Source organism: Tachysurus vachellii, chromosome 1, assembly GCF_030014155.1.
Source record: "Tachysurus vachellii isolate PV-2020 chromosome 1, HZAU_Pvac_v1, whole genome shotgun sequence".
Classification (NCBI taxonomy): domain Eukaryota; kingdom Metazoa; phylum Chordata; class Actinopteri; order Siluriformes; family Bagridae; genus Tachysurus; species Tachysurus vachellii.
In genome coordinates this window covers 33888292-33911387 of record NC_083460.1, presented here as the reverse complement: position 1 = coordinate 33911387, position 23096 = coordinate 33888292, and the positions used below count along the sequence as shown (strand labels likewise).

The window sequence follows — 23096 nt, the reverse complement described above, 5'->3', positions numbered from 1 at the left end:
CTTGATTTGACACGCACATAGAGAGCGTTACTTCAACTGTAGTGCCACCCTAGTGATCAGAAAGTGTTTTATAGCGATTGTGCAATAAAACAAATTTGAATGGTACTTGCAGTAAAATCAACGTAACTAAAACTTTATTGTTGTTTTAACACCTGACTTGCACTGAAATAGCCAACATATGCAGCTCGATCACGTGGCATGTAAGGTTCGAATAAATTCAGCCAATCAGAGGGCACGTTGCTGAATTGCAGGCCCACATGGACAAATGGCGACAATGACTATTTATCTGTGTTATTCAATTTTATTTGTATAGTGTTTTTCACAGTAGACTCAAAGCAGAACACAAAAATATAGTACAACAAAAGTTCAATGTTCAATTAGACTTAAATGGGTTTGTATTTATCACTATGACCAAGTGAGATAAAGCTTCCCCGAAGTTTTAGTTACCTTTAAAGATTTACCAATAGTAGTGGGAAACTGTGTGATGTGTTGCGTACTTGTGAGAGGGAATTATATAACTCAAGGGGCATCACCTTTGCAAACTGTGCTCTGGCTGTGGAAGTATTTTAGCTATAGAAATAAGCTATAATCTGTAGAGGTCTAGATCACCATGTGAAAATGGCCGTAGTTCAGTTACTCTTTAGTTCGGTTTGCTGAACATCAATGAGCTCTGCTTCTGTGATCGTCTGTTTGTGGCTTATCCAGTCACATGCGTTTCTGTAATTGATCATACCAGAGAGATGATACACGGCTAAGACGTTATCCAAGAGCATCTCGTGATGAACAGACAAAGAAGTACTTGTTTATATCCCACTTTAATTTCTGTGTTCCTTTAATGACCTCTTTCTGTATGTAGGCGAGTCTCGCTCATGTTTAGTGTAGAAACATACCAGGCTCTCTAGAAAAAGCTTGCAAGTCTTTTAATGCCTTCAACCAGGTACTGTATCTCACTTTATATCCCTTCTCAAAATATGGTGACTTTCTGACAAGTGCAAAGTTCCACTTTTGAATGATGTATTCAGATACTGTATGGAAATGATATTATGTTATATAGTAGCAGACTGAAGTGAGATCATTTTAGTCACATGGAGTTGTGTTCTTCACGCATGTTTGCGATGAAGTAAGATCACATAAGAATGTAGATGCATCGGGGTTCGATAGAATCAAGACTGGAGCCTCCATAATCCAGAAAATGAATAGCAAGTAAAAATGAATATCTTCTAGATAACTAACTCTGCTGGTGCTGGTTGATGGCCGTTCATTGTTCTGAACCTTAACCCTTGAAATACACATGTACCTAGGGGGTTCTTGGAATGTATTTATTTTATATATAAATAAATTTTATATATTCATTTATTTTATAGATCAAGGGCCCTCTGGATGCAAACAATTTTAAGAGCCCATCCTCGATGCAATGAAAATGTGTGGTGTTGACTGATACAACACATGAACAGAGAACACATTGTCTTCAACAGGTCACCAAAACACCTCTGATGTGATGGACAGCTAGAGAACTGCTCTGTTACCGTATAAATGTCGGTATTGGTATCGGATCGTACACGGAGCTGTAATTTGCCGATCCTCATCGAACATTGCATAATTATAATTATGATTTGATCCTTTTTTTTTTTGTATATAAAAAAATCCAAGTATGCATCACACTGCTTCCAGATGGCTGCTTGCACTTGATTCGGTGGATTAATCAGTGTGCAGAGAATTACTCATACACAGTTAAATAGTCCAATAAGAAGCAAGCAGCACTAAGCCTACGTTTTGAAGCCAATGCATGTTGAGACAGAACACGCTGAAAGAGGCTGAAAGTGTTGTTGCGACGTGCCATATGGCATTCACAACATCCTGTTCAATCTGAACAGTTGCTTTTATTTCTAATAATTGCGTTAACTGAGAAAACACTCGGCACACGGTTTCCATGGATAAACCACTTCAGCCACCCACATGCTGGCGGCAGTGACACTATTAGTCAGTGGACAATACTGCTGAATTCTACACTACAGCAACACGGCTTTGTGTGTGTGTGTGTGTATAAACAGCACGATATAGAGGTCTAAGTGTTTTACACACAAGCAAGTATAAAGTCTATGATGTTAACATTGATGTACTGTGCCATGAATATAGCAAAGGTAGAAAAGCAGAAGTCACATCCAGGTTATTATTATTATTATTATTATTATTATTATTATTATTATTATTAGTTGCCTAGTAGACAAATAAGTGCAGCATTTAGAAGATAAAGGAAAACAAGCCCTACTACTTAGGTTTTGTACTGTTTTGGGGCAAATGTCACTAAAATTAGTGGAGGAGTGTCTAGGGCAGCAGAAAATGTTCGAACAGCACAAAAGTGGTTTAATCGATGTACAACTTTCCGTAAAGTTTCAAAACATCATTTCAAAACATTAGCAAATAAAAAAAATCAATCAGGTCCTCATGGGACATTTATATTTAGGAAAATTGTGATTACAACAAAAAATTTCCCCCTCTATCCATGTCAGTGATCTTTGTTGACATTTAATAAAAAATTGTTTTGTAGAAATGAAGTCCGGAAGCCTTTTATACTTATAAATATGTTCACACAGTTTTATTTCTTGCCTTGCAGGATGGACTTCGATGATGAAGACGGAGAAGGGCCGAGCAAGTTTTCAAGGTTTGCATTACAAAATATTGAAACATCTTTTTAATCTTTACATTTGACAGATTTTATTACAGTTTATTTAGATTTTTTTTTTTTTACCATAAATGCAACACTTTGAAAACATTTTAAATAGATCCACAGCACTAGCATCACATACCATGAACCATGTCTTGTCTTTGTTATTTTGCATCGCTTTTGTTCTATCATATTTTATTTGAGTTTTCCCCCAGTGTGTCTCTTTCTCAGCTGTGCTGCAGATTGAGTTTGTGTCATTTAAAACCATTTAATCATGTTTTTTTTTCTCCCCTGCCTCATCGTGTTGTTTTTTTCCAGTTCATGTTCTCTTTAAAGGATGTGTGTCTGTAATTCCCTGGAGTGGAGACACTGCCCTCTGCTGGCCGAGCTACAGCTAATCCCAGCCATGTTCCTCTCTTCCAGTATCACTACTATAACCCCAACACAGCCATGCAGCCTCGAGCAATATTATAGCAGACAACATGTGCCAGTATTAAATATGCAAATTTTAATATTGCAGTAATTGCCTTGTCACAGTAATCATGCTACTGCTCCAGATAGGAAGAAAAAAAGAACATGAAACACTTCTCATCAGTCAGGTTTCTGTTGACTGTTAACCAAATGTGTTTGCTAATCAGAAAAGTAACCAGACGTTTCTGAAACATTGCGATAATTAAAATGTCTGCCTAATGCGAGAAAAATTAATGGTGCTTGTTTAAAAGTGTCCCAAATTAAGGGACACCAAAAGAACACTGTTCTTATTCTACCTTCTTAGACCTTTATGTAGGACTAAGTGTGACTAACATCACATTTGTCCATTTTAATACCTCCATCAGATCTGGGGATAGAATATAGATATATTATTCCATCATCATGGGGAGGAGGGATACAGCCATCAATCTGTGTTTTTAGTTTTGTCATTGATTCTTTTAACATCTTCGTTTGACATTTTTTCCTCACGTACATACAGAACATACTACATACACACACATACATACAATGCATACATACACATACATGGCCGTAGTTTTATATATATATAAATATATATATAGTACAGAGGTACATTTATAAATGTGTATACAGTACATGCACATGTATGCATGCATACATACAGTACCTATATTTTTATTTTAATTATTTAAAGCATAATATAGCTAAGTTAAATCCTTTCTGCTATTCTTACTTATTCCTTTTTTCTTTCTGTTTGCAGGTATGATGATGATCAAATGCCTGCTGATAAGGAACGTTATGCCAGGTAGGGCAACGTGGCTCTAAAATTCGGTCACTGAGACAGAGGCTCTTCTGCTGAGCCCAGCCAACACCGCTGTCCTGACAAGAAGTCATGAAAATGAGCGAGCAATTGGAGAGATTGATTGATAAATATATTTAAAGCAGATACAAGCAGATATAAGCAGATATAACTAAAGATTTGATTAGGAGGTGCACTAATGTTTGCCTGATTGCCAGATAGATTGAAAGCCTTCATGAATAGTTCACAGGGCATCTGGTCTAGACTGTGAGGAGATTTTCAGGACTGGGATCCCATGGGAGGAGGAGGTCTTTACTTCCTTATTTACTGTTTTGGTATTCCTTTCTTAACTTCTCATGTGTCATGAGAGATATTATACATCCCTTGTTTGTGGATATCACTGAAATTATGATGTAAATTTGTCTTGCCTAGTGAACTATAAGGCATCCTAAATCAGCAAGGGCTGTTGGTAGCCTAGTGGTTAAGGTGTTCGGCGACCAATCGGAAGGTTGTGAGTTCGATCCCAGGTCCACCAAGCTGCAAATGTTGGGCCTTTAAACATGGCCCTTAACCCTCAATTGCCCAATCTGCCTAATGCTTGAAATGTAATTTATAAAGGCATAAATCCACTTCACTTGGATATGGGACACAAAACAATAGTATTTTATTTTACGGTTGATTATGCCAAATATTTATACTGTTAAACCTTTTTCAGTTGTCATAATATTTTTTGTAGCTTTTTTGTCTTTATGCAACCGACTGTGTCAGTGTAAATACATTCCTTGAAACAGTCTTTAATAATCCCCCAGAGCTACATACATCCATTTCCCATGGAACCATCACACTCGGATGACTAGTACTACAGATTTATTATATTTCTTTATTGGAGTTCACTTTATGATTCAGCTTTGAGCGGTTTAAAAACAACTATGTGCTCTTTAATGAATGTCTGAGATGAAGAGTGAAGAAGGATAATGAACAGTAGGTACATGGTGATTGATTGTCCAAATTAATGAGGGGATTTCTTGTCTTCACATTCTCAAAAAAATGGGATGAACTGCAGACTAATGCCAAGATCTAAGACGTGCACAGCAGGTATTATTCTTATTTATATTCTTGCTTTTAACAGTATACAGATTTAGCTCTCTACAATGGTGTACTGAAGAACAAAGCTGGGGCAGTCGTTATCTGATGCCCCTGGAGCAGAGAGAGCTACAGGTCCAGCTCAATAACCTGACGTGGCAGATTGGCAGTGCAAAGAACAACACAGTTAGATAACAACACAAATGAGTTAGTCCTCATTTCCTCAAGAGGGGTTATGGATATTATTTTTTTGTTCTTTCAGGTTCAAGGTAATGAGTAATGATATGAACATGAGTCAGTTATAGATTTCCTTGCATTCCACTTTGTATTAAATAAATATGAATTAATTATGGACTTGTCCTTTATTTAACACCCTCAGGACAATCAGACTTTTCCCTGAAGATTTCATGACTAATATCTATTAATTGATCTGTTATTACATGCATATAAGACACCAGCTTTTTCCACTTTCTCTGTGCAGAGAGAACCACAGTGAGATCGAGCGACGCCGACGCAATAAGATGACGCAGTACATCACCGAGCTGTCGGACATGGTGCCCACTTGCAGTGCGCTGGCGCGGAAACCTGACAAGCTCACCATCCTGCGTATGGCCGTGTCACACATGAAGTCCATGAGAGGAACTGGCAACACGTCCACTGATGGAGCATACAAACCCTCCTTCCTCACCGAGCAGGTAGGCAGCGAGGCTTCACTACCACACAAATGAGTCTTTATTTTTTGCCAATTTAGACACCAAATTAAATTAGATAAAAAAAACAAAATTTCAATTTATTCAAAAGAATAAATAATCGCCTGTTTCAAAGCTTATCATATTCTCTGTTGATATGATTTAAGCAGCAGACAGAAATGATGAAACTTAAAGAGAGAAACTTAAAAATGCTGTGGGCTGCTCTTAGGAGTTGCAAACGAAACAAGGACAAGTCGCACGATTGTCTAATGTAACCGGGATGTAGGGATGTGGTAGCTCAGTGGTTAAGGTGTTGCGCTACTGATCTGAAGGTCATGGGTTCGAGCCCCAGGTCCACAAAGCTGCCACTGCCCTGACCAAGGCCCTTAACCCTCAGTTGTAAGTCACTCTGGATAAGGGTGTCTGCTAAATGCCGTAAATGTAGAGCTCTTTATGTCCCTTTATCTTCAAATTCATCATTCCAGTCTTTATTAAAGTAGAAAACTATAAACACCTAAAAAGTAGATGAGAGATTCATAAAAGAAAAAGATGCCTTCCTCAAACCACACAGGTATTTTAGTTACTGATGGTAAATTAGTTCCTCGTTAGGGTCCTCTTTAGGTTTCACCGAGGATATTAGCTAAAGCTAAATGAGAGCAGCTTTCTCTCTAATCTCCAAAAAGTAGTAGAAAATGGTAGAAGAGTAGACATTACAGAATATTTTAGAAGTATTAGGTAGAAGATAAAGTGAGGTATATCTTAATAGTCATAAGAAATGGTTTTATAATAATAATATTATTATAATTGTTTAAATAAATATGTCTATTTTTTATTCATTTTTATTCAGATTCATTTTCAGTCTAATATTTCTCACAGTAAATTAGCCTAAATTGGCTTAAATATAGCTGGAAAGCAACAAGAACCATGTCCCTGTGACATTAATCATATGAACATTAATCGTATTGACATTTGGAGTAAAATCAAAATGGTGAAAATGTGGAAATCAGCTTCAGACTTTGAAGAATCATAATGGATTCTGACAAACAGAAAAGATGGGGTTCTTCATCACGAGTGTACTCATCGTTCTTTTCTTTTATGTCTTCTTTTTTTATTTATTTCTTCTTCTTCTACTTTATTTATTTTCTTCTGAAAATGCTTTCTTCCAAAACCACTTGCAGTTGGGAACAGTGAACAGTAACCAGTGAATTATGACTGCCATTTAAGCAATTCAGACAGAATATTAGGCAATCATAGCATGTGTATACTTACTGAACTGAACCAAACCTGTGGTTGTGTTTTGTCCTGCAGGAGCTGAAGCACTTGATCCTGGAGGCAGCTGATGGCTTCCTGTTTGTAGTGGCAGCAGAGACAGGCCGTGTGATCTACGTGTCGGACTCTGTGACCCCCGTGCTGAACCATCCACAGTCCGAGTGGTTCGGCAGCACCCTGTACGAACAGGTCCACCCTGACGACGTAGACAAACTCCGCGAGCAGCTCAGCACCTCTGAGAACTCCATGACCGGTGAGACACTTAAAAAGTTCCTCAAAGAGACCTAGAATACTTGGAGGAACCATGTTAGGTCTAGCAAACAAATCAGTGCCAAAAACAAGTGTTTTACGTTCGCTGCTTTGCTGCCAAATAGAGGACAGGAAAACCGCTATTACGCTATAGCACTCATTCATCCATTCCAGTGTTTGTATATTTCAGCAACTGATCTGATGGATCATTATCTAAAGTAACTATTATGAATAATTATGGAACTACAGTGAATTTAACAGCAAAGGAACGTAGTTATAAAAGTTCACGGAATGCAAGAATGGACCTGCTGATGGGGATTCTGGGAGTTGAAGGACCTTGAATGCGGACTAGACAACAGGCATGCAACAGAGTAATGTTTATTGTTTGACCGATAATATCATGTTTTGAAATGTTTTATTCCATATATACCTGAGCAAAATTGTCCTTTTTTTAAATTGATCAAACTTTTTTATCAGGTGATAGATATATTAAGTTTACACATCCACAAACAAGTTTCTGTTATCACTCAGTTACAGAAGCTGAAATCAGTTCCCTCATTAGCCGTCTTGTTAAGTTAAAGCTAAAGCTAGCAGTGTTGCAACGAATGCTCTTGGTGTCATTTGACGTTGACTGGGAAATGGCTTACACTTCAGGGTCAGTAAAAAAAAAAGTCAGTGATCAATTTGAGATAATACTACCTTTGAAATATTCACTACATTGTGTGTGTAATATCCCATTTCGGAAATAGCTAGTTATGTGGTGTAAGTGAAAATGCTTATATTATGGTTCCCTTAATAGATATTATTGAATATATTAAACTGTGAACTTCACATGAATCCACCATCAATAACATTAAATGTATTTTTTGTAATGGTTATTATTATTTTTTTGTTTGTTTGTTTTTTTTTTTTTGTACTCAACAGCTGATTTATCAAGCGTGAGTCATTGAGTAAAATGAAACTCCTAATGAACAACATGAACATTACACCATACGCAGTGATTGTGGTTGTTTACTGACTAAATTCACAAGTCTGGGTGAATAGCAATTTTCATTATTTAACAGTAGAGAGACCTTGAGTTCATTTACTTCTCAACATTTAATACCTTGTAGTTATTTGCTTCCTTGGTACTTTGTTACTTATGGTCCTCCACCTATTCCAGTTTCCACCTCAAGGCCAGAGACATGTGTTGTAGACTGATTGTCATCTCTAAAATTGTCTGAATGGGTGTGTGAGTGTGTGTGCAATGGTGCCTCATATGTGAATGTTTGTAATAGAGCCCGGGGGGCACGGTGGCTTAGTGGTTAGCACGTTCACCTCACACCTCCAGGGTTGGGGGTTCGATTCCCGCCTCCGCCTTGTGTGTGTGGAGTTTGCATGTTCTCCCCGTGCCTCGGGGGTTTCCTCCGGGTACTCCGGTTTCCTCCCCCGGTCCAAAGACATGCATGGTAGGTTGATTGGCATCTCTGGAAAATTGTCCATAGTGTGTGATTGCGTGAGTGAATGAGAGTGTGTGTGTGCCCGGCGATGGGTTGGCACTCCGTCCAGGGTGTATCCTGCCTTGATGCCCGATGACGCCTGAGATAGGCACAGGCTCCCCGTGACCCGAGGTAGTTCGGATAAGCGGTAGAAGATGAGTGAGAGAGTGAGTGTAATAGAGCCTGTTCATGGTGTTTAATCCGTCCCTGCCTTATTCCCTGAGTCTCCTGGGGTAGATGCCAGGCGAACAGCAGTACAGACAATGGATGGATGGAGGGATTTCGGTAACAAATGAACTTGTAGTTTGACAAAACTGATCCAAATGCAAATGAAGGATGTGGTTTTGTTTCAGCATGCATCAAGATAAATTGACTAAACTCTCTGAGGAAGTGTAATTGTGCTTCTTGGCAGTTGTGGTCAGTGTCCAGTCCAATCTGTGGTCTTTTGTTAATAATAGTTTTTAGAGCTTGGACTTATTTGAATCAATCATTTTAGGTAAATAATACATTGCACAGTAAGCTTTCCTCGAATAGCTCGTTTGTTCATGTTCTTTTCGAACAGCTTGGGACCTTGGTGCGTTGTTTGAGATCGTAGCCTGTAACATATTAGAAGGCAAGAATCATTCTGACACACTTCATTGCCTGGAAGCGTAAATATTGCTGACTGCTTCAAGCTTCGTGTCTGACGGGAACCCTCATATATTTCACATGTCCTCACCAGAGGGCACTCTAAACTAACACATTTCTCAACTCTCTTTCTTTCTCTCTCTCTCTCTCTCTCTCTCTCTCTCTCTCTCTCTCTCTCTCTCCTTTGCCTGCAGCATTCTCTTAACATTTACCCATTTTAAAGAATAGATCTGCCTCCTAACAAGCAAGATAAATTCCACTAGAGCTAACTTGCATTATGCAAATGTGATTGTTCTTATTGAGTCTGAAAGATTTCTTTCGCTACTTTTAATGGGGAATATATTTATCATTTTCTTTAACATGGCCATTTGAGTCGGCCATTATGCTCATCGGTTACAGTGCTTTATATATTTATTTATTATTACAGCTTATGTGTAATAAGTGCTGCATTAACAGCCAAACGAACAAGACTGTGGTGCTGACTGAAATCAATACAAGTGCACTAACATACATAATAATTTGTCCAGAAATTTACCCTAAATGAATCAGACAATGGAGAGAATGTTCTCATTGGTGTAATAAACTCAGTGATTAGTTGATGAATACTTGTTCTGACAGAATCTTGATCCTGCCCACTGTTGTGGTTAATCTTAGCTGTCAAAAGTTAAATAAAATCGCATTTATATTCTGTGGTATATGGAAATCTGTTATGGTCAGTGTGAATGAGCACAATTAGTGCCATGGTTTGCATTTCACTTTCCAGTTCAATTCATTCATTCCTATTCACAGCTGTCACATCATACTCTTTTTTTTATTTATTAAAGATGTTAATGAAGCCAGAGGGTCATCATAAAATAAGTCATTATGAACCACTATAGACCAGGCATTCTTTTTCTACGGAAGGCCTCTCATTGCATTTTGAGAATTAGTGTATGATTGTCATTTGATACACAGTTTTGAAGTGAGTAATGTCATTTTTTCATGTTCATTTTTATTCAAATCCTTTTTTTTTTTTTTAGAGTTATTGTTATATGAGTTATATGAAATTTTTTTAGAGTTACTGACCTTCTGAATGTATTTTGGATCCTTCAGTTAGGTGGTTTTCACATTACATATGTTTGCTGCAGTTCAGTTTGCTGAGTATGATTTATATTTCCTGATTATTTGGATATTTACAAAAAAAAAACAAAAAAAAAAAACCTACCCACAGTGCCGGTCTGTTTCAGACTCACTATCAATCCCTGGTGCCTTTTTGTGTTCATTTTGTATCATCACAAATTTATCATAAATGTGCATGGAGAAAACAACTCCATGAGACTCACCGTATTCTTTTTTATTTTGGTGCTATTATGCACAGTAAGGTGAGTAATCTTACCTCTTCTATCTCCCACAATGTTCCCCTGCCAATCATGGTACATGTGTGTTGTGGAACCTGATTCATCATTGGATAAAACACATCCTGATCAATGTAGCATTGAAATTGACAGGAATCGCGGTAAAGTTTCGGTGCAAAGGAACTCACACCACCTTCCAACGGGATGTCTCAGGTCCGATACCACAGAAAGTTTACATGGCAGCTTTCACATTACCACTTTTTCATGCACACCAGGCTCTGTTTCAGTTTCCTTCATACACTAAACATTTTTTATATTTATATGAATAGCATTGTGTAAAGCATGTTCGCTGTGAGAGCCATTTCAGTGCAGTTTACTCAAATCTTACTCAAGCCGTGTAGCTGTTATGGACACTGATTAAATTTATTTAAAACTGAGATGTGAGCTGGCTATTTATGTAGACACATTTTCCATTATTGAAGTTCACATGTTACAAAGGCCAAATTTTAATATCCTCTGTGTTGTATGGTCATATTTAATTCTGTTTAGTAATGATTGTATTTGTTTTGGTCCCGGTTGTTGGTGTAGATCTGTAAGATAAGACACAGAACTAAATAGCCCTGTGCATTGTGGGTAATGATCATTGAGAAACTAAGGGGTAGCTGTAACCTAGATTATTCTTATTCTCAAGGGTAATTTGATTGAACTCTGCTTGATTATAGTCTCTTGTGAGTTGATGAGGCTCTTGCTTTACTCTGCTGGAGGCCTGGATCTCTTCTGAGACAACACAATGCTTGTGTTAATGTGAAACCTGGTGATATGATGCATCAGCCAACGTTCCGGGGTGATGCAGTTTAGAGCAGTTTCTGTCCAATATTGTGATTTAGGAATTGTGCAAGTACTTATCAAAGAATACATCTTAATAAAGGAATGGCAATTGAGGAATGGGATGCCATTTTCATTCACCCTGATTAACCAGCACCTTTATTTGCACTGACAGACAAAGAGAAGCTTGGGGAGAAGGAGACACTGAAATGGAAAAATACAGAGTGCCAAAGAAAACTGGGTTAGTCATTTTTCTAATGAGAGTATTGGAAAAAAGGGTTCATAATCCCTTTTGTTAATGAGGCACAACATATACACATTTGTATATTTAGATGTGCTAATAGAATGACACCAAAACAGCATTGTTGCAGTTTTGTTGTAGCATCTACAGTGTTTGTAGTGGTCTTGAATTCTCAGTAACCGCACTGCTAGTACAGGCTTTCTATAAGGATCATGTTCAGTCAATATGGAGGTAGTTTTACTAACAAAGCTGCAACAATGGCCATGAATAAGCCAGTATAAATGTTGCAACAGTATCAGCACATACTGATTGTGGCGCTAATGAAGCTTCAGTGTTGGGTTTGTTGTAGCGCCATTTGGCTTTCCTAAAGACTTTGTCTGGATGTGACACAACACACCACCACTAATTGGTATAAAAGTAGCCTTAGTTTTCATGGTCATGTTTATAATTTTTAAATTCTACTGTTGTACTAAATACTGTATTTTTTAATGTTGTTGCCATTGCTTACTTATTTTTTTGTGGTGTACACACGTACTGTAACTTGTGAATAAAATATGTGGGATTTCAGTTCAGGTTTTAAAACATTTTCATAGTAAAAATGTTAAAATCTCATCAGCTAAAGGACTTTTTATCATGAGTAGGTAAGACTTCACTTAGAACCATTGTGTGGATCCCCAGTGTATGAAGGTGTGGAGGAAGACTCTAGAGACAGGTACAATGTTAGCTAAGCTCCAGGCTCACTTTTATTCAGTCCATGCTTTTCGACTTAAAAAAAGAACTCAACAAAATCACAGTTCAACAGAAAAGCAGCTTTCATGCCATGAGTGTGTGACACACACACACACACACACACACACACACACATGTGTGTGTTGCATGATCAGCCCAGCTCAGACTCTCTCTCTCTCTCTCTTTCTCTCATCACTGAAAGCACTAAGAGACATAAATAAGTAATCTCTCAGTAATGAGACACAGGTGAGAATCACCACACCTTCCCATTTGTCTGACCCGCCTCCCTTCTGTCCATAGCAGACACCTGGCCACTTCCCCACTGCCACATAATGATAATACTAGAAATTATACTTGATACTTGATGATACTTCCTTGAATCATGATGTAGAATTGTCAAGTAAAGAAGAAGAAGAAGAAGCTTTTATTGTCATTCCAACCATATATAGCTGTTGCAGTACACAGTGAAAGGAGACAACATTTCTCCAGGATCACGGTGCTACATAAAACAAAGACAGAGCTAAGGACTTAGTAAGTAGTCCTAGCCACATAAAGTGCATCTGTGCAACCTGGTGCAGGACAAAAGACAAAAAAGACGGCACAGGACAAAAGACAAAAAAGACAGTGCAGGACAAAAGACAGTGCAAACAAAAAATACAAGACATTACACAAAAGACAATACACAAAAACAGTGCCAACCATTGTAAATACTGTATGTTAAATCAATATCATGTGTGCAGACATACTGGAATGAACACATTAGTATTATAGCAGCAGTTACATGAGGTATTGTAAAGTATTGTGCAAAACAGCAATCGATTGAAATGTGAGACAGCATGTGCAAAGTCATTGAAAGCAAAAATGCTCTGTGGGAGGAATGGGATGAGAGAGCATCACGGACATCTCTGAAGTCATGTATGCGTAAGAGGGCTGATCTGTTGTCCTGTGTTTAAGAAGATTGAGAAGATGTGCTGGCTGGCTTCATGTGTCTTGGAGGAAACATGTTGGTCTTCATCCTCTCAGGTTGCTCTATGTGTGATAGGAGAGGTCTGGCTTGTGGGTGAGAGCCTGAAGACAACTAATGGATTTGTAAAATCCACAACAAAAAAAAAACATTCTGATGTTATTCATCTCAATGTTTATTACATTAGATTGTCCAGCCTGAGTATACTTGTAATAAAAGGAACTGTGTGTATCAGGCTTTATCGAGAGAGACGCCTCGATTCATTCTGTCACTGTCATCTCTTAACTTTTGCACATTACACACGGTTTTGAATCACTGCAGCATATCATAAACATTGAGATAAATTTCCAGCTATAAAACTATCTCTAAAACTATCCATCATCACTCACCGACAGAGCGGTAAATTTCACAAACATCCCAGCTAAAGTGTGTTATATTAGATGATGGTCATTGAAGAATTTCCTTTCATGTCTGAGGGGAGAAGAAATTAATTCTGCTCACCTCCATCTTTCTAATGTTCTTGTAGCCGGTCCAGCTAAAATATTGAAAAGTTCCTGATGAGGTTTTGATAAGCTCATATTTTTCAGTGATAAAGCGAGCAGCGAAGAGATTTTTCTCTCTTTCCTCTCCCTGGCTAATGTGCCTTTCAAAGTTGAACTGTTATATATTGTTCTTGCATGCATAATTGTATTGCGCAATCTGCTGGTTAACGCTTGATTTTGTCTGGAGCGTGAAATGATGGTGAAGTGCTGAGTGGAGGCTCAGGCATCATCAATCAGGCCAAAACATCAGCATCTAATGGTTTAACACACCTCACATTCATTCCTGGTACGTCCGCTCCAGGCTGAGCATGGTTTCAACACTGCTTAGTTTTCAACACTTAAAATATAATCATCCAAAAACAAAAAACATCAACCCCCTCAACTGATGTACACATTTCCATGACCTGTCCTTTTTTAATCCAATTTGATTGTGCGAATGTTGAATTACGATATAATTAAATCACACTGTAATTGCGCAAACATTGCACAAGTATTAGAACCAAGTATCAATTATGTTCATGTCTGGATTAAATGTAATCAGGTTTATGCTCTTATATGTAAGTACAATTGAGTACAATTGATTAATTGAGTGTTTTGCTTCTACAAAATTGAGGCGGAAGTGATTTTCAATCATTTGTCACCATACATTTTCTAGTGTTTATCCTTTAGACGGTGATCAAGCTGAAATACATCTTTCACATGAAAACTTTCACAAGAAGCTGGTGAATGTGGTTTGTATCACATATGAGCACATTTATTTAGTTATTTATTTGTGGTGGCAAATTGTGTGTGTGTGTGTGTGTGTGTTTGTGTGAGACAGAGTGTGTGTGTGGTGTCTTGCCCTATTCCCAAGACCCTATTGACCCCAGATCGACTGTAATGCTGATCAGAATGAAGCAGCTACTGGAAGATGAATGGTTTAAAAAAAAAATAAAATTCTGATATAAATAATAATAACTGATGTAATAATAACTGATACTTGTTAGCAATATGTGTAAGGCCATATCCAGAAAGCTAAAAGGCATGGCTCAGAAACAAGGCTCAGGAATACGTAATAACGTGTCTAGTCTTTAGCTCTGTGTTGCACTTTGGTCCTGGAGAAACGTTTCATTCAATTATATACTGTATCAGCTATATATGGTTGAAATGACAATAAAAGCTTCTTGACTAACACTCAACACAATTTTGCACAGACACAACAAGGACAAAATAGACAAAATAATCAAGGGCTAAAACAAAACAGGTAAATACAAACAAGTAGTAAGCAAATGGCAGGTTGTATTGCTGAAACAGGAACAAAATAAATTTGAACCATAACGCAGCTGATGCACCTGTTCCAGTGTGACTGTCGGTGTCAGGATTGTGCTGTGAACGATCCTCTGTTAAATGTCCTAAGTAATATCTCTTCACTACTTGTCCTGTGGTGGTGATGAATGGGGAACAGTGTAGTGACGAGCCATTTGCAAATGACTCCCTGAGTCAGCACTTTTTTAGGTGAAAGTTGAGAATTCTTTTTTTTTTTTGTAAATGCAGGCAATTAGGTTATTCCATTTATCAGGATAAGTGGAAATGAATCTTTTTAATGACGCCCAGACACAGCAGGGAAAATAATGTTAACGCAGAAATACTTCCCCTATTTGTAATGCTTTGCTGATTTTGCAATTACTGAAATAGATTTTATACAATGAAATACAAATTAGTGTTGTTTTGTTCATTTGAAGGCATTTGAAGACTTTTTAAAACAATTCCAGCCATAATTAGGCAAAGAAGAACAATCACATATATGGTGGATATTGTAAAGTTTTGAAGAAAAAAAAAGCAGTGAGTCATTCAGTAGAATAAAGTGCCATGCTTTATTGGTGAGCTGAGCCATATGTCTGTTGGTGTTTACGTTGTGTTTAATCCCACCCTAGTACAGATGAAAATTTCGGTTCTTTGGCTCCACCACCATAAGGCCTTTTTTCAAAGCCGGACAAAGTTAACAATGTTTCCGGTAGCTTTTTTTTAAACTTTGAAATTGTTTCATGACGCCATACTCAACCTTCTGATGAACAACATATCATGAGCATTAATGAACTGCATGTTACAAAACCTGTTTCAATAATTGCAATTTAAAAGAGCCAGAATTCCAGACTCTTTTTCCTCTTTTCATCTCTTTAATTATGTGCAATTTTAATCAACTCTCATAATTACACATGTGTAACATTTCCCCAAAGTCATTTCCCAAACTAATTTAATTTAGAAACATTATTTTTTCTCAAAATGCAATCTGGTGTTGCTTTCACCAAATATTAGTTCGGTGATGAAAAGAAACATTTTGTCCATTGCTCGTTTTGCCCTCGAAGGGCTCCGTTACGCTTTGTTGTGTTTCCCACCCTTTTATCTGCTCCACACGTGTGGAAGACGGGTTCTGCCTAAATATTTACCCTGGCTGTCTTTTAATGCCATGGAATGTTTGCTGTTTGTTTCTTCGTATCTTTCTCTGGATATAGAGAATAGCTCTTACATGGAAGTGCACGGCAAAGCCAAGTGGAGGTCATGTAGAATGAGTGTAAGCTATTTACACCAAACCAAAATGTCCCATGAAGCCAAACACGTTGGCAGAGGAAATGCTTCCTCGAGTGGAAGGGATTTGACCCATTCCTCTAAATGATTGCTGCTTTGCTTGGTCTTTTTCCCGATGCCATCTTCCGGGCCAATCTGGCACTTAGTCCTTTCCATTTGAGACTAAATCAAAGCGATTTAAATGATCAGAGCCTGTGACTAGAGGAGCTGAACCGGTCAAGGGTTGCAGGAGGTTACACATTTCAGCTGTGCTTTTAGCTCTCTCCATTTCCCCCCCTGTTTTTTCCTCTTTCTTCCCGCCAGGATTTTCAATCCAAAGTAAACTTCACCTGCAGTGCCTCTTTGCTGGGAACAGTGGAAGCTCTTTGGACCCACACCGCACCATAAAACAACAACTGAGCATGTTAAACACGAGTGCTGCTTACTCATCCCACTCCAAACAGACATGGGTCACTAGTGACGTCCAGACAAACTTACCGTAACCACAATCGTCATGTTTTTATTGTGTGAACGGGGAAAAGCTTGTAAATGATTAAAAGCTTGTGTTTATTGTTGCGAAGCTATTCAGGTTAACGCAATAACAGTTTGTTTATGCTCATCATCTCATTCATTTGGAGAATTTATCTTAAACCTCAGATTTATGTAAACCTCCTGGTTTCTTTTACAGGGAACCACACAACCTCTGTTCTGCCGCCACTCTTTTTCCAATATTTATCTCTTGTCTCTGTTGTCCAAAAATAACACATTTGTGTGTAATCTGGATGGAGGCTTTCTCTAGAGCGTCCCTCAATGAGCTTATTTTATGATAAGCTCATATTTTTATTCCATTTGAACTCTGTAGCAAGTTCCCATCTGACTGCTGTAAGTCATTAAAGTCAAGTGTGTTTCCACGTAACCGAAGTTAAGAGGTCAAGAGTTATTGGACAGGTTACACGTGGCATGTCTGAATTTCTGGGCAGCAGATTGTGTGGAAAATTCCCTTTATGTCATGAGCAGTTTAGCACTGTTGGGCTGAAAATGTGGCCCAGTGTATATGTTGTATATCATTTAATGGCTGCATACACACTCGGAATTAAAATAAGAATTCACTGAGGCTTGTGACATGGTAGCTAATATATTAGTTTTCAGAGATCCTTCCTTGTCATGGTGAACACAATGGTCAGAATATTAACAGTAGAAAGAAACAAGATGTTATCAATGCAAAAGATTGTATTTCCATTTCTAAATGTCATATAAGTATTATGTAATAAGGTGCACTGCTACCCAGAGGGCATCGGCAGTCTCTGCTCATTATTGCTTCCTGGAATTCTGTATATGTTTGTACATTCATTTATTTTTTTCCGTATTACTTTTTCTGGTCAAAGTCATAGTGGCTCGGAAGCCCATACTGAGAACTCTGGGTGCCAGACAGAAATAAGATATTAATAGAAAAAAAATTACATTAGCCCAATGGTCTGCAGCTCCCACTCTGAATGTGATAAATATTCTCTAATAATTTGCAGCTTTATTACATTTATTGCAACCTTTTGTCTCTATATATTTAGGAGCTTGGTTCCTGCACTTCAGTACAGGAAGTATGAACCCCTGATCTGTAAAATTCTTATCTTTGATCTGCAGAGAACTGCGTCTTTTACCAAAGATATCAGTAGCTTACTCTATGCTTGTTGTTTGACATTTTACAATTTACAATTCTTCCTTATTAACACTATATGAAATTATTGTGAAACAATTCATGTATATATGAAAGAATTTTTTTTTCTATATTAACAACTTGAATGGTTGAGGATGTTAAAAGGGTGTGTAGCCATTGATGATTTCTGAGGAGACATTTATTTAGCTTTTTTGACAGAGTCTCCTCTCCACTGTCCAAGCTTTTATACCATCAGTCTTCTCAAGAGCTCTACATCTTTAGGACTGAGGGCTTTGTGCTTTCTCAGTAACATGCCAAGCTCCTTTATATCCTATTAATCTCAAGAGATAAGAAAAAGAGACCTGAGAGAGAATGGCTATAGGACTATGTCTCTTATAATGAAACTATTATGACGTAAAGAACATGTAAGTATAAATGGATAAAATGCAAAATATTTAGTTTCTTACTTATTAGGCTAGGAGTAATGTTCATCTGCAGAAATGGTGATGAAATAACAGGAAATTTAAAAGGATCATGTGCACATTTCTTTTTGTTGATACGAAGGAATACATTGAAGCAATTAGCTGGAAATTTCTGATATTTATATCTTTATTTACCTCTGTTATTTGTGGAGGAATGCTAATAGCTGGGGCACTTGTGGAGGATTTGGTGTCATTGCTTTAGTGTAGAAAGCTGGTCGGTGGGGTGGGATCTGGAAACAGCTGACAGATGCTTGTTTTTGGTAACTTCTATCTCTTTCTCTCTCTTTTTTTTTAAACCAGGTTTTCTTTAATTTGTTTATGGAAATGGCTTTAGACTTAGATCATAGACGCTCCCCAATCCTGCAGCTATGACTATTACTTTGTTACTCAATAAAAATAGCACATGATTCACCGACTGCTGGGTTTGACCGGGAGACATGTTTGCATGCTTTGGATCTCAGTGGTGTCGCTCTGTTAGCTGTTCTAAAAAGAAAATGCATTCACTTATTCAGTTATTCAGTTATTTGAGTGCAAAGCCTCCAGTAAAGGACTAAAATAGTAGGCGTCAGACAGCATTGTAATGATAACATTATTCAGATGTAGTACTTCCTGCTTGTTTCATTCAGTGTGTGCATATGTGTGTTTCAGGCCGGATCCTAGACCTGAAGACTGGGACAGTGAAGAAGGAGGGACAGCAGTCCTCAATGAGGATGTGTATGGGCTCCAGACGCTCCTTTATCTGCAGAATGAGGTATAAAATTCAAAGCTGGGAGCTTTCAGATCCTCTTTTACAGGACCTTTCACAGCCACGTCTGTAGGAGCTTTCAGAGCCATTTTATTAGGAACTTTGAGCTCCACCATCAAAAGAACAGTTTCTTAATGATTTTCAGAAACACTTAGGAACTTTCAAAACCACATTCATAGGAGCTTGAGAACCATTTCCCTACTTCTTTTATTCACATAGTCTACTTCAGGGGTTCTTCTTTTATCATTTGTATCATCATTTACAGTAACTGTAAATTACCTGGACACCTTCAGCACAGACCTATTTCATGAACATTATTATTTTACATATATAAAACATTTTTGTCTACTTATTAGAACCATACAGTTTTTCCTCAGTGTTTCAGTTCTGCTGACAGAACACAATTGGTCCAAACGTGTGTTACTTTACGAGATTCTTTATTTCTAGATTGATGTTTGGATAAAGCTCTCTCAATTCAAAGGACTAGCCAAATTACTTTATAATTAGCCATTGTGATGTTAATATAAGAACTTTTATAATGGTTAGTAATGGTGAGAATAAAAATGAAAGGTATCTGAGAGAAATCGCTGCCTGCTACACAGTGCGCTACACTTGCGTGTCTGCCGACTATATAGTTTAGAAGATAGCACCCAAGACCCATAAGGCACTATGAGTTCGGACACAATCTGTGATTCTGCTTCATAACACCTCACATAATCTATATCCTTCTTCACATTCCGATAAGATTCTCATGGTTTATGTCAATGTGTAATTAACAGACATCACAGTGTTTCAAATGTACATCACTCTTTTATTTTTCTTCCACTGACTATCCAACCATAGCCATTCCTACTTTGAAAAACTACATTGCCTCCACCTTCAGAGTTATAAAGCGTATTACTTCCTGACTGCTCCGAAAGTCAAAATGCTTTCATTAGAGGAGATTGAAAATGCAATCAAGTAATTAGCCACAGACTTCTTTTGTCCTGCAAAATAGGTTACTTTTAGTGTCTGGCCTCTTCGTGCTTGTGCATATATATACCTTCTTGAGGTGTAATTTGTATCAGAAAATGTGCACACAACAGTTGTAACGGGTGGCTATCAAAGACATGTCACTCTCCTATGGTTTTGCTCATCAGGCTCATGCTATTCTGTATAAACTCTGGAGATTTATGTCTGTAAAGGTGCCAACATTTTGCTGTTTGCACTGTGAGCAGCACGAGAAGATATAAATGACTGGTAGCCTTCATTTATGTTAGCTGTCATACTAGGTGCCATCTACCTAGGTTGGTAGCTGTTTTATGAACAGGTGAGCTCACTTAGGGTGGGAATGAACAGGTGACCAGATTAGCACTTTTTGCACAACAACCTTTGAAAAAAATTAAAAGCTACAAATTCGACACGGTTTAATTGCTATGTTGTTTTCAGGGATAAGAACCTGGAATAAAATCAAATTAAATACTTCACTAGTATAAGTGAATTAAGTGAAATTTGACTTTCTGTACGTAGAAGCCTGGACTGTTTTCTTTTTTGCTTCCTTTAAACCTTGTTTGAACCTTCATGTTGTCCAAAAATGGGTTCTAATATACCAGTGTTGCACATATCTTAGGCATGACCTAGCAGTGCCTCGGTGTTTATCCCTCAAAATATGTCCCCAAACAATGCTTTGTTTTTCACAAGAAGATACAGATCCTCAGGAAAATTCCTGTACTTCCCACAGAATAATGAAGAGGTATTTTCTGCTCGCAAGACCTCTTTGAATAATGGCTAGCTTTCTGTTTTTGTCTACAAAGACACGTTGTTTGGTTCATGTTCGAAATCAGCCGTCGTCTCTGTTTATTCTGCCTGTGTGTTTTTACATACTTCAGCATGAACTAATAACTGTCAGAAACGTCATCCAGGAATGTGCATGCGTTTCAGTTTTTCTATTTGTGTCTATGTTTGAAAATTAGAACAGTATGTCAGGGATGCGATGGTACGCAGCACTGATGAGAAACATACGTCCATAACAACATTCCTTCTAATGACTGTAGACTGCAAAGCTGTAAAGAACAGAAGTGATTATGTAATGTTTAGCCAACTGCGTTTACTCATCCTGAGTAGACTTCAGGGAAAAAGAGTTATTATCTGTTTTGTTCTAGATTTGTGCACAAGGACTGCTAAATAACATGTTTGGCCCTGATGATCAAGGGAAACACTTATGTTACCTTGATAAGAGTGACCTTTTGAATGGGAAATTCCATGCGTGTGGTTCAAATTATTCCTGACGGAAATTTTTTCGCGGCTTAAAAAATATTCCCAAGACGTCAGAGACCTCATGCTGGTTCGCACAGTGAGCCATTAGCAAAGATGAATAACATAAGCATTAGTTGGTTTTAACGGAATGTGGTTTAATAAACATGTTCAGAAAGATGTCTTTTCTCACATTGCATTGCATTGCATTATAAATTATAAATGGGTGTCGGGGTGTATTCAATCAACCAAGGTACGATTATTTTGCTTTATAACACTATAGCTATTGTGATGCTGTCACAATTTATTTTTTTTCAGTGTTTGATCCATACCTGTTTGAGATGGTACCTTAATATTGACTTTTTAAAAATTAAATATATGATAAAAAAACTCTTCATGAATACAGATAAAATGTCTTTCCTCTCAGCTCCTCTCTCATTCATCTTATAATGACATGATAAATACTGGCAATAGAAAAGGTTTAATGGAAAAGTCATTCTCAGGAATGTACTATACAAGTTCTATCTTAAGTTGTGGGGTAATGTAATTATTACTGGAGTGCATACTTAGATTACGTTCAAGTTATTTTTTAGAGACCCTTATCCAAAGCAACTACATTTGGCAGCTTGATGGTCCTGAGATTTGTGCTCACAAGCTTTCAGGCAAACATCTTAAAAACTGAGCTACCTCTCTTTTACTCCCTATAATCTTTACTTCTTATCTTTGGGGTATTTCTGGGAATTTAGACAAATCCATGAAAGTCATTGTTTAGCATATATTTATCCTCTCAGGGTTTCCTGAAAAAGGGCCATACCTCAAGGAACCATGCAAGGAGTGTACTGTATACAGTATAGTAGAAGTCCTTTTCATATACTTTCTGGCCACATGTCAGCCATATGTGGGTCTTCTTCAAGCTTTTGTCACAAAGTCACAAAGGAAGCACAACAACAACTGTCTAGACTGTATGCAATAGCAATTAAATTTCCTTAGGTGGCCTGAAAACAGAGGTCTCAACGCCAGTGAACACTTTTGGGTAAAACTGAAACACTGACTGCTCACCTTTTCTCTCTCTGGGTTCAGTAATGTTCTTCTGGCTGAATGAACACAGATCTCCAGAGACATGTTTCAAAATCTAGTGGAAATGCTTCACAGAAGACAACAGTGGGACCAGCTCCATGGCTGAATGAACATTCAGCCCATGGTTTTGAAATGTGTGAAACATACGTGTGATGTCTTGTGACCACACACGTTTGGCTATATGTTGGATTTAGCGGACACTTTTAACTAAACTGGACAGTACGGTGCTGTGTGTTTATGTTCTTGCTGTGACGAACTTGGGTTTCCTCAGTTTTCTCGTTCCTCTGAACTAATCCTAACAGCATACCTGTAATCTGTGAATCTAGGTTTTTCTAGGGTATGCTCCAGATCCACTTGGACCCATACTTGGATAAACATGTTACTGAAAATGGGTCTTACTCATGAACCCAGTAGGGAC

At 37.8% G+C, this 23096-nt stretch overlaps 1 protein-coding gene across 4 annotated transcripts in view; it reads left to right on the top strand.

Annotated features, from left to right (window-relative positions):
• Positions 1-23096, top strand: part of arnt2 (aryl-hydrocarbon receptor nuclear translocator 2) — a 98908-nt gene that overhangs the window by 12358 nt on the left and 63454 nt on the right. For 2 of the 4 annotated variants that reach the window (XM_060884058.1, XM_060884049.1), the window contains exons 3-7: positions 2615-2662; positions 3879-3923; positions 5482-5695; positions 6998-7211; positions 19273-19375. In XM_060884058.1, coding sequence (XP_060740041.1) covers positions 2615-2662; positions 3879-3923; positions 5482-5695; positions 6998-7211; positions 19273-19375 — 624 coding nt within the window. The remainder of the gene's footprint in view (positions 1-2614; positions 2663-3878; positions 3924-5481; positions 5696-6997; positions 7212-19272; positions 19376-23096) is intronic. The other 2 variants (XM_060884075.1, XM_060884066.1) reach the window with 1 other exon arrangement.